Raw genomic sequence first — 12,425 nt, 5'->3', positions numbered from 1 at the left:
ATTATCTTTGGTGAACAGTGATTTGGAAGCATATATACACGCTGTCAAAGTAGCAAGACTCCCAACTCAATGCTCTCTGCTAATAGATATTATATGCAGTGCTTTAGAAGAAAGACTGCATCTGCTTAAGAGCCCGGAGACACAATATTCATGGATCTACTATACTCCCGTTATTTCCCCACTGTGGCCAAATGTAAAGAGTTACAATTATTACTTCATGGAAATCATCTTCTGGCAAATCCGACGGTGTTTGTAGTAATTCCAAACGTGGTTTACAAGAACTGCCACATCATAAAGAGTTCAATTACAGCACTCTTCTTGTAAACTACTACTTCTGCCTTCCCTGCAACCATTTTATAGAGGGCATCTTTAAATTCTCTTTTAATCACTGCGCTCAGTAGCACCGCTTCTTTTCTATCCACCCACAACATAAAGTGCATGCAATTGCAGTTAGCAATGTTTGTGGGCAAAAGCAAAAGATCCTGCCGGCTAGAAACAGGAATAGCATGCATCGTAACTTAGTTCCAAAATTCTCATTAATTCATCTATAAAGTGTGACATGTGTCAGCTATAGTGAGGAAATAGAGGCCCAATTCAGATTTAATGGGGAAACATGACTTACTACATTCTGAATAAACTATGGAAGGCTCGGGTGCTCAAACTTCCCATCTTCTCTTGCACACCCAGGATGGAAGCATCCACTTTCTGTTTTAAAGTTAGGAAACTGCACTTTAAGTGCAGTCCAAGAACAGTTCAGGATATGGAATCATTGATTCAGATACCGGCTTGTTCTCAAATGGTAATTTACACAGTTTCCCAAGTCTGGATGTCACAGAGGACCTGTTGCTTCTGAAAGAGGAAGAGAGCGGAAGGTTGAACATGTGAGCCTTGGCGCACTGTGACTTGTTCACCCGGAAATATCTGAACTGGAACCAAGCGCTCTTTTTATACACCAAACTGGCCACATTCTACATGTAGATGGCAGTTCAACTGCTTATAGTGAAACATGATGGATCGGTATGGCTGGGTGATAGCAGCATCACCCAGGTTTTTCCAGAGCTGCACAGCATATCCACTGCTTCCCCAGTATTTCTCAACCATATGACACCATTATATCCACAAAGTGTGAATATAATAACATTTCCCCACTCTCTTTCACTATGGCATGAATAACTAGGAGACTCAGGGACAATGTAGATTGGTCTTGTGATTCAAATGGGTCTACTGTGGTTTATGTGGCAAAATGTTAGCATGATAGCCAAATACTAATTTTAACTTGGGGTGCTCCGGAAGTTAAAATAATTACCTTCCCTTCCAAAAAAAGGGAAGATTATTAAAATGTAAGTTTTGCTTAATCATTTGTGAAGATGCCATTCATTTTCATCTTACAAACAATTAAGGAAAGATTTGTCCTCATTCATATTTCTTGCCACAATACTACCCACAGAATCAAGTTGGTTATTCTTGGTTACAATTTTGTTCCAAACCAAAACTGTCACCTAGAGATCCTAAATATCTTGGGACAAATTTATCTGGAAATACAATTTTATTGCTGCAAAAAAGCCAGAGACTCTGGACGTCTGAGACAGCAGCTGTGTCTCTCACCCAAACACAGCCATAAAGAAATTCACAGCTCTCCCTTTCACACTTCTGCAATAAGTGTTAGCAAATGTTCTCCCTACAATATGTGTTTACTTCTGAGAAGCAAGCTTAAGAAGTATAATATAAAGCAAGTGTGAAATATCAGCACTGCCTTTTAAACAATGAAAAGTAAGAATAGGAAAAGATAGCTTCTGTGTTTGATTTCTGACAAGTGGCTATGGCTACACGCAACACTAAATAATTGTACAGTGATACCTTGGTTCTCGAACGGCTTAGTTGTTGAACAAATCAGCTCCCAAACACCACAAACCCGGAAGTTAAGTGTTCTGGTTTGCAAACATTTTTCGGAAGCCGAACATCCAACGCGGCTTCTGCTTGTGTGCAGGAAGCTTCTGCAGCCAATCTGAAGCCGTGCCTTGGTTTTCAAACGGTTTTGGGAGTTGAACAGACTCCCAGAACGGATTAAGTTCAGGAACCACTGTACAGATACCACTGTATAGTGTAACATGCATGAGCAGAACGGACCCTAAGCAAAAATTCAGGCTCTCATTTCCGTTCCCACGAGTCTTCTGCTGCAGGAGGAGGACTTTGTTCACATTTAATTTCACTTTCCACAAATTCTGGCTTGGTGTGTCCTATGAACCACAGATCATTGTTTAAAACTGACTCGGAACAATGGGTTACAATGGCTTGCTTTGCTTAACTAACTAGTTTGGTTTAAACCATGATTTCCAAATCATATAGCACAACAACCATGGAAGCTAAGAACTGGTGACGTCCTTCTGCTGGCCACATGGGGGTTGTAAGGAGGAGTATGCAGACCTAAGGCTTTGGTTAGGCTTCTTCTTAGTCATGCATGTAGGGTCAAACCATGGTTTAGCATCACAGAAGAACAAGGCCAGTGTGCTATTTTGAAATGCAGCACACAAACGTCTTCTGGAGCCTAAATGAATGGGCACATTACTTAATACAATTCAGAGGGACAAGCAGAAACAGAAACTCCTGCACCTCATTGAATAGAGAAAATTTGCAGGTTTTCTCAAGGTTGCATGTGAAACTGTCGATTGCAAACGTAAGTGGATTTTTTCTGCCTTCTCACACATGATACATTTGACGAAATTTAACTGTACCACAATTTTATTTTCTTCTCTGAAAAAATGATAGCTCTCTTCTAGATTAAACAAATTTTCATCTACTTTGAGATGCTTGGAAGAAGACAGTTACATAGCATGGATTTTGTATACTTTGTTCTGCTAAAACTTCTTTCCTAAACAGCTGCAGCTAATACAAAATCTTTTAAAAAGTAGGGCACGGAAGATTCAAGTAAATATTAATTATTACACTGAGGCTTATGCAAATACTAAATGTTCCAAGATCAGAAAAAGCAATATACTTTAATGTCACCTCCATAATTTCCAGAATTCTGCAATGCAGCTTTTGGATGTTATCATTTAGAAGTAGGTGTTTTGTGTTTGAGAGAACTATCATGGTGCAATGACTAGAATATTAGGTTTGTATGTGAGAAGCTCAAGTCCGTTCAGATAATCAATGGCCAGCAATTCATCGGGTGACAAAATGGGCAGATCACTATCTCTCTTGTTTCACAACACTATATCATGAAGTGGCCTGGCAATGATGGCACAATTACAAGCAACTTATCTGGAGAAAATTCAGAAAAAGAAACATCTGCACCACACACCTCTGACCTAAGAACCTGGCCATTGTTGTTAGACAAACTCCAGCTATTTAAACAAATTCATTTAATGGTGCATATGATAATGTGCATTATTTCTTGGGCTCCATGATCACTGCAGATGGTGACAGCAGTCATGAAATTAAAAGACACCTGCTTCTTGGGAGAAAAGCAATGACAAACCTAGACAGCATCTTAAAAAGCAGAGACATCACCTTGCCAACAAAGGCCCTTATAGTTAAAGCTATGGTTTTCCCAGTGGTGATGTATGGAAGTGAGAGCTGGACCATAAAGAAGGCTGATCGCCAAAGAATTGATGCTTTTGAATGATGGTGCTGGAGGAGACTCTTGAGAGTCCCATGGACTGCAAGAAGATCAAACCTATCCATTCTGAAGGAAATCTGCCCTGAGAGCTCACTGGAAGGACAGATCCTGAAGCTGAGGCTCCAGTACTTTGGCCACCTCATGAGAAGAGAAGACTCCCTGGAAAAGACCCTGATGTTGGGAAAGATGGAGGGCACGAGGAGAAGGGGACGACAGAGGACCAGACGGTTGGAATATTCTCGAAGCTACCAACATGAGTTTGACCAAACTGTGGGAGGCAGTAGAAGACAGGAGTGCCTGGCGTGCTCTGGTCCATGGGGTCACGGGTCGGACATGACTAAACAACAACAATAATGATAATGTTCCATTCCTCCCGGTCCATGTTGTGTTGAATCTACACTGCCTCCTGGACCATCTGCAATATGACTGAAATGGATACCGCATGGGTTACAATGGCAAGTACAGACTGCATGGTCAGAAAAGTATTTCTAAACTACACTGCTCCTGTTTCTTCCAGATAATTCCTGTTTCTTCAGGAAGTACAGGAAACTGCTATGTAAAAGCAGTATTATAATCCTGGGATGTTTTGTACATTATATGGTCACCCACACCGATACTGCCTTGAACAGCAGTTACCAAATGTGAAATACAGCGTTTCACCATGTAGACTTAACAATATTCATTACAAACCTTTCTTTTTCAGGAAGTTTGCAGTGACCTGGAGAAGACTGCCAAATCAGCACCTCGAATTACTGAATAAATAGAGCTTGTTATATGCCAACAGCTGCCACATGGAGTAATCTGAAACGTCTTTCAAATGGCAGCTGTAATGCATAAATTGCCTTCAGAAGTATAATTGCTGGGTTCCTGTAAAGATTAATAGATAAAAGTTTGTATTCCATAGGTTAGGCTAGGCCTCAATCTGCAGTTAAAGCCTAAGATTTTTTTTTTAAATACTAATAAAACACCAGTGACCTATGACATTTCCTTGTATTCAGTCCTCCAACTGAAGAATCTCACTAAATTATCCAACTAGTTTTAATGGAATGCAAGGCACATTCTCTCAACGTGTCATGCTAATTATTTTTGTGTTTCTTCAATAAGTCAAAATACAAGACTTGAATGAAGTCAAGCTCCAGCAGCCCCTGTAGAACACTGTGGGACACAGATAATCTTTTAAATATTCTAATACTAGTAGATCTCATACACAATGACTGACTTTGACTCTGTTTATATATTATTAAGCTTAAATATCATTAAATTGTTACATGTTAACAATGGTTCCATGCTGTTCTTCTTGAAGTATTCTTCCAAGTTTTACCAGGACATGGAAAAACATAGATGACTGACTTGAAGCAGAGTGGCAAAATGAACTTGGTAAACTACCAGTCTCATCGCCCATTTGGATGCAGAGTTCAGCATGCCATACCTAATTCTGCATACAACGGCAGCCTTGTATACTTTGGCTTAAACCCAGCTACAGTCATGCACATCTAGCCAAAGACAATCAACAGCTCCAGGATGTGGGCATCCATCCCCAAAGCACACCCCTACATATCTAACTGGTCCAACAGGGGCAAGTGCAACCATGGATTACGATACACATTTCCACCTGCCTTAGTTGAAGGCACAGAAACATATTCCTGTACACATCTCACTTGCCAGATATGGCATTTATCATCATAGTCCTTTATTAACAAAGGCTATTTCTGCAAACTGAACACTTCATTTTGTGACGAAAACAGTCTATGTGCACTAGAGTGAGTAGCACGTCTATTTTCTTGTGGCCAGATATAAGAAAAAGTAAACTAGACTGCCATGATGACATGCCACAGCCATGTGAGTGGAGCTTATTCTTCATGTGTTTTGTGAGGAAAAATAGGATAATTATTTCCACTGGGATAAACTACACATTTGAGACTGTTGTTGTTTATTAAAAGTGTACTGCAAAGAACAGCCCCAGCAACCACTTAATTGGCCAAATTTATTTACCATGTTTCTTATTCCTGAACTCAATGATATAGCCAGTTATCTAAAATCATGACAGCCCAAATCCTCTTCCTTGTATGGTTATTTTATTATTATTTATTCCTACTTTGGGAGAAAGGTTGATATATTAATGTATTAAATATATGCATACATTCCTAGACCACCCCTTGGCCCAAGGCAACACACAATATTTCCAATAAAATTCGTAACATATTAAAATCATTCTAATACAAAATTGTCAACCACAGACCAACAGCCCTTGGGTCAAACTCTCCCCATAAGCCTGCAGGGGAAGAAATATCACCTTCTGACTTCACAAGCCTGGAAGTGATGACACAACTATGCCTTCAATGGAAAGGAGTTCCACAATGAGAGTTCCACAACAGAGAAGGCCCAGTTTCTCATCATCATAAACAAATCATGGCCATTGATAGGAGCACAGATAAGGCTCCCCTGCAGATCTTAGGAGCTCAGACAAGCAGATGCTGGGAGAGGTGCTCTATCAAGTACTTGGGACCCAAGTTGTGTAGGACTTTATGTGCCAAGTCAACATGAAGTCTGGTATTGCTCATAACAGAATATTTTCTTTAAAAAAATTGCCCAGTGATCTGTTCAATCTAGTATGCTCACAGAATCCACAAGCCAAAAATTATTTGGTGGTATAGGTAGTTTGGTGTTGTTACTAGTTGTCAGAGAATTTAGTACCTCTGTAGTGTTTTCTTCTTTCCCATGTTTAGCAAATGCAAAAACAAAACCCATTAAACTGTACATAAGTTTGTTTCATCTGAATAACATATACTTTCCCCACTAAATTTTTACTTTGTTTTCAACACAATACACACAACCATTTAAATTATTTATATTCTAGTACTACTGCTACTTTGTATCTGTGTTCTGATAGTTGTCCCATATATCCCTGCCGAGCAACTGAATTCCTCAGATGGCACACAGCTGAGAGTATAGTTATGTCCCAGAGGTGCACTTGGCTTGTACAAGAACTCCCAGGCAGTTTGTGTTACAGAGTTCCCTAGGAAAAGAGATTGATGGTTAAACCACTCTGTAAGGGGTAGAACAGTATCCTAACAACTCTGAGCATCCTTAAACTACAGTACCAGAGTTCTTTGGGGGAAAGGCACGACTGTTGAAGCAATATAATAGTGTTTTAAATACATAGTGTGGAAGTGGCCTGGATTCAGTTACCAGCTGAAATTAGATAGGCTCCTAGCGCTGCAATATTTAGCCACCTAAACAAAAAGCCAACTTTTTGTTTAAGGCAGCTTTCCTTCGAGATCTGATTCAATAATCTGTGCAGCAATTGCATATCTGAAAAAAGTGGGGCTTTCATACCCCCAAACTCTGGAGGCACCAGCTAGGCACTCATCCTTCAAGCTGAACACAGTCACGTAAGATTCTGAGACAGTGCTGGCAAAGAATTGGAAGGCCAGTCATACATTTCAAAGCCACGTGTGACTGTACGGTAGACAATGCATGCCTGGTCTTTTTCTGGCTGCTGCTCTACATTAAAAAGCTAGTAGGGTGGAACTATAGCCATAGGTACCCAGTTGCTTGTCTGGGAACCCTTAGTGTTGAGATCAAGGTTTCCCAAACTTGGGTCTCCAGCTGTTTTTGGACTACAACTCCCACCATCCCAAGCTAGCAGGACCTGTGGTCAGGGTTGATGGGAATTGTAGTCCAAAAACAGCTGGATACCCTTTTGGGAAACCCTGGTTGAACAGAGTTCTACCAAAGCCAACAGAACACTATGTGAAACGGAGTTCCTGATGACATCACATGTTGGATTTGCATATGTAAAGGGTATTTCATTACTATGGACAAACTCAAAATTGCAATATAAACTTTTATTATGTACACACGCTGGAGCAAATTAATGTGTATGCTCCAATATAGCCCACATTAGTTTTCGACCAATGAAGTGAAGAACTTAAATCAGCACATACAAGGAACGTGAACTAGCATATTTCTAGAAGGAAGATCTTGTTTGTTTCCAAGAGACATTTTATTCAAAAGCTGCCAAGTGCTAGAAAACAGAAGCTGCAGATATAATGAAGCTACAGAACAGGAAAGTGAAACTCTTAAAATATTATGTATGATTGTATAAACACAGTCTTCCGCTGCGACATTAAAATAAAAAAGCAATCACGGAGAAACAGAACTGATGTACAATATAGGCAGGGAGGATGTTGTAGCATTGTTTCTACTGTTAAAAGACTGATTTTTAAAAGGCTACAGAACATTTGTAACTGATTAAATAGAAGGTGCATGGTCTAAGCCAGCCATTCCAGATACACAGGAGCTGTCAATCAGTTACAACCCTCCCTTTGCCAAATCAAAGGGCATCCTGGAAGTAAATTAAGTGTAGCAATTGCAATCTACGCTGTTAAAACTGTGCAATCAAGCAGTATTTTTAAAAAGAAAAACAAGAAGAGAGTTCTCACTTCCAGTTTAACTGTGGTTGGGAAAGAGAGGGGCTGGAGAAGGCTATTCAAAGAACGGGTCTCGCAGCTTCCCTCTTGCTATGCAAGCCCATTTCCCTTTCCACACTGGATACTGTGACTCTATTAACCAGATGACTCTGTGATGAGTCTTCAGCTGGAAGCTGGGGCACTTATCACCTAAAATGGTTTAAGCTTATCCCCCATGACACACACTCGCCGACCAATTTATCACACTCTCAAATCAGCGAGTGGCCTGAGCGGTACAAAGGTGGACTTTCCCCCACCCTTTCAAACCCCTTTCGATTGGGGCGCGGGGGGGGATCGGATTTAGCCAGGATTATAACCCCCGTTATAATATGAGGATGCCAGTTTTTTGGGGGGTAATTACTCGGAATGGAAAGCTGTGCGCTCGCCTCCTTGCATTGGAGTTAAGGCAGGGTAAAAACCAAGAGGAGAGTCAGAAACGAGGAGGCGGCTTTCCTGTCCCACCCCGACGGCCGCCTCGGACTTCTTACCTTTCACTTGACTTTCATATTCGGCCACGATCTCCTTGTCCTTCTTGAATCTGCTCGGGGTTGACATATTATCCTCCCGGTTCTTCTTTCAGAGAGAGGGTAGGGAAACACTTGGCAGAGTTTCGCGCGGCACAATTTGTAATTGCTTCGCTTACAGCAGAGATCTTCCTCGAGGTGGGAAGGACGGGTGAGCGACTTCGCTGCGCGTCCCAAGCTAGATCTGCCGGCGATCGTAGCTGGAAAGGCGAGAGAGAGAGAAAGAGGGGACTTTTAGGCTAATCCCGGAGCAGGCACCATCTCCGGGGCGCGGCAGCGGCAGCAGCAGCAGCAGCAGTAACCAAAGGCTGGGCGTCGAAGCAGCCGGGACCAGCCCTTACCCTCGAGTCTCGGGAAATCCCTCGCTCTTCTCTTCCTGCGGCCGCTGCCTTTCACTCAGTCCGCACCAGAGCCTGGACGGCCGCCCGCAGCATCGCGGGACCGAGGCGGCGAAATTTCGCCTGCGGATCAGAAATTTCGCCGTCGGCTACGAGCGCGGCGAGAGCCAAGCAGGCGGGACTCGGGCAGGGGGCGCCTCAGAGCTCCGAAACAAAAGTTCTCTCTCCTCCCTAATGGCTTCTCCGCCTTCCCGCTCTCTCCGGAGCCAAGCCCCTCGCGCCGCCGCCGCCGCTGCTGCTGCTACCACGCCTTCGCCGCCTCAGCCGCGCTCTCCGCCTCCTCCTATCGGCAGCTGCCGGCCTGGGAATGCAGGCGAAGGCGCACAGCCCACCCGAAGCCGCCGCGCGCAGGCAAGGGACTAAGCCGCCAGCCCGGGAGCTTCCAAGCGCCTCGCGGGTTCTCCTTCTGCCGCCCCTCCCCTGCGCCGAGCCGACACCCCTCGCGGCCAATGGGGGCCGCGCCGCCTCGGCCGCTGCCCAATGACAGGAGGGCGGAGGGCGGGGCTTAGCGGGCCAGGCTGCCCGGATGCCTCCCCGTGTGAGCGAGGAGCGGACCCTGCCCAGGCTCGCGCCTAAAGCGCCCGCTTTGCCGGGCGAGATGCCGCTAGGAAGGAGAAGGGAGGGTTATTGCTAGCAGCTGCAAAAGGGGAAGCGGCGAGCCGAGAGGAGGGGGGGTGGGGTTGGGGGTTCTCCTCCTCCTCCCGGTTTCTCGCCCCAGGAGCATATGGTGAGCGGGGCTTTGCTGGGGAAAGGGGTGCGAGGCAGAGATAAGGTCTTGCAAGAGCCCTTGATCCTGGCGTGGAAAGTTAAACCCGCCGCTGTCTGGCTGGAAGTGGGAGGGGGGGAAGGCTGCTTAGTTTGGGGATCACGCTTTTGCAACCTTGCCGCGCAACCGCCGGAGCATTGTTTCTGTTCTACAGTATTGGCTTGGAAGCCCCAGTTCCTCAGGCTGGTTCCTGCTTGCATCGCTTGCCGCCAAGACGTTTCGTTGAAACTGCTAGAAGGCGATAGCGGGGCTCAAGGGTTAATCTCACTCACCCAGCTTCGCCCCCTCTATATAACCTGAGATGCGGGCAGCTTCCCTTCTGATGTGACCACAGTCTCGATGCGAAGTGACCACACCCATCTTTGTGGAGGGGACACACACACACACAGTCTCGGTAGACTGAAATCTGAATAGGAGGCGAGGCCCTTCTTGCCTGTGGATCTCAAAAGTGTGTATTTTAAGCAGCACGGACCAACATAAAGCAGCTGGGATTTTGCTATTGTTGCTCAATAAGAAGCAAAAATCAACCAAGCCTTTCATAACATTTTTATTCAGGCTGGCTCTGGCAGTGACTGAACATCAGGTCAATAATTGTTTTTTTTGCAGGGGAGAGGAGTATTTTTTAGTTTTTCTCTCACTCAGTATGTATTTTTGTATTTCATTGTTATCCTGCATTTGCTCCAAGCAGCTTCCAAGGGCAAACATTTGCCTCCCCCTCTCTTTTATTCTCACAACAGCCCTTGGTTAGACTGAGAGATATAGCAACTCGTCCAAGGTCAGTGAGCTGAGTGGGGATGTGGACCCAGGCCTGCTAGTCTGACACTCTTAATTTATCAGACCTCAAGGGTTCTCTAATATAAACAAAGCATTGAAATTCCATAGAAAGTTTAGTAGTCAGATATGGGCCGGCCCAGGACGTACAGTGGTACCTCGGGTTACATACGCTTCAGGTTACATACGCTTCAGGTTACAGACTCAGATAACCCAGAAATAGTACCTCGGGTTAAGAACTTTGCTTCAGGATGAGAACAGAAATCGTGCTCCGGCGGCAGTGGGAGGCCCCATTAGCTAAAGTGGTGCTTCAGGTTAAGAACAGTTTCAGGTTAAGAATGGACCTCCGGAATGAAGTACTTAACCCGAGGTACCACTGTATTGTCATTTCAAGCAAAACAAAAAACGCTGCACCTGCCTTCTCCTCTTCCTCAGTCTGCCATGGCTGCCACCACCTCCCATCCCAGAGGGCTCAGTGGTGGGAAGAAATCTGGGTTCAGAGAAGTCAGGAGTCAGCTTTGCCTTGTGCTTCTACCAGGAAGCCCATCTTATGCTTTGAGTCACCCGCCCCCCGGTCCATATAATTTAAAGCAGTGGTTCCCAATCAGTGGTCTACGAACCCCAGGAGTCAATGTAACTCACCCGGGGTGTGTGTGGCACCATTCACATAACAAAAACTAGCATAGACATAACATTTCCTAAAAAGTAAGCAGTCTACACACTGGTGGAGGAACGGGAGTGCAGAGGGAGTAGACTGCCCCGGCACCACTATTCCGGTAGGGTGCTATCGCGGCAGGCCCCCCCCCCGACACTTGCTGTGTGCTGTGCACCACACCCCCACAGGCAGAATGCCACGCCCCCAGAACATGCACCACACCCCTGCGAGTGGCACGCCATGCCCTCACGGGAGGCGTACCACGCCCCCGGGATGTGCATCACGCCCCCACCTATACACCCTATACACCCCCCTATACACCCCCCCCCGGTAGCGGAGCATGTAGCTTCGCCACTGAGTCCACAGCTTGACCCTAGAAAAGGAGTGGGACTGCAATACTTGGCTAATTGAGAACCACTGATTTAAAGCAGAAGAAGATTCATTTATTTATTTCAAAGTTCCATCCCTACCAGAGAGGAGTGGCAAACCAAGCTAATGGACTATGTCGAGACTGCAAAACTGAATGGAAAACTCAGAAATCAAGAGGACAATAACTTTATAAAAAAATGGGGAAAATTTCTAAGTTACTTAGGAGAGCACTGTAAGCAGATGGAAACATTAGCAGGATTTTTATCTCACTTATAGTGTAACAATTACCATGGATAATATGGTTTGATATAAAAATCGGAGTATGGAAGAATAAAAGGTAAAGGGACCCCTGACCATTAGGTCCAGTCATGGCCGACTCTGGGGTTGCGGCACTCATCTCACTTTACTGGCCAAGGAAGCCAGCATACAGCTTCCGGGTCATGTGGCCAGCATGACTAAGCCGCTTCTGGCGGACCAGAGCAGCACACGGAAACGCCGTTTACCTTTCCACCGGAGCAGTACCTATTTATCTACTTGCACTTTGACGTGCTTTCAGACTGCTAGGTTGGCAGGAGCTGGGACGGAGCAACGGGAGCTCACCCCGTCGTCGTGGGGATTCGAACCACCTTCTGATCAGCAAGTCCTAGGCTCTGTGGTTTAACCCACAGCGCCACCCGCGTCCCAGTATGGAAGAATATGGAGTAATAAATGTTTAAAATGGGACTCCATGGAGGAGGTGGGAGAAAGTCCTGAAATTTGGAGGAATCTCTTTATATGGGTATGTTTTTCTTTTCTTTTCTGTATATAACTTTGTACTTGTAAAACCAAATAAAAATTATTTTTTAAAAAAA

At 44.7% G+C, this 12,425-nt stretch overlaps 1 protein-coding gene across 1 annotated transcript in view; it reads right to left on the bottom strand.

The window, feature by feature from the left end:
* Positions 1 to 9,433, bottom strand: part of SRGAP1 (SLIT-ROBO Rho GTPase activating protein 1) — a 108,707-nt gene extending 99,274 nt beyond the window's left edge. The window contains exon 1 of the mRNA XM_083574419.1: positions 8,580 to 9,433. Coding sequence (XP_083430545.1) covers positions 8,580 to 8,646 — 67 coding nt within the window. The 5' untranslated portion in view covers positions 8,647 to 9,433. The remainder of the gene's footprint in view (positions 1 to 8,579) is intronic.
* Positions 9,434 to 12,425: the final 2,992 nt, after the last annotated feature.

Source organism: Podarcis filfolensis (assembly GCF_964270895.1).
Source record: "Podarcis filfolensis genome assembly, chromosome: 10".
Classification (NCBI taxonomy): domain Eukaryota; kingdom Metazoa; phylum Chordata; class Lepidosauria; order Squamata; family Lacertidae; genus Podarcis; species Podarcis filfolensis.
The sequence above is the reverse complement of the archived record's forward strand: the minus strand, read 5'-3'. Positions and strand labels throughout refer to the sequence as shown.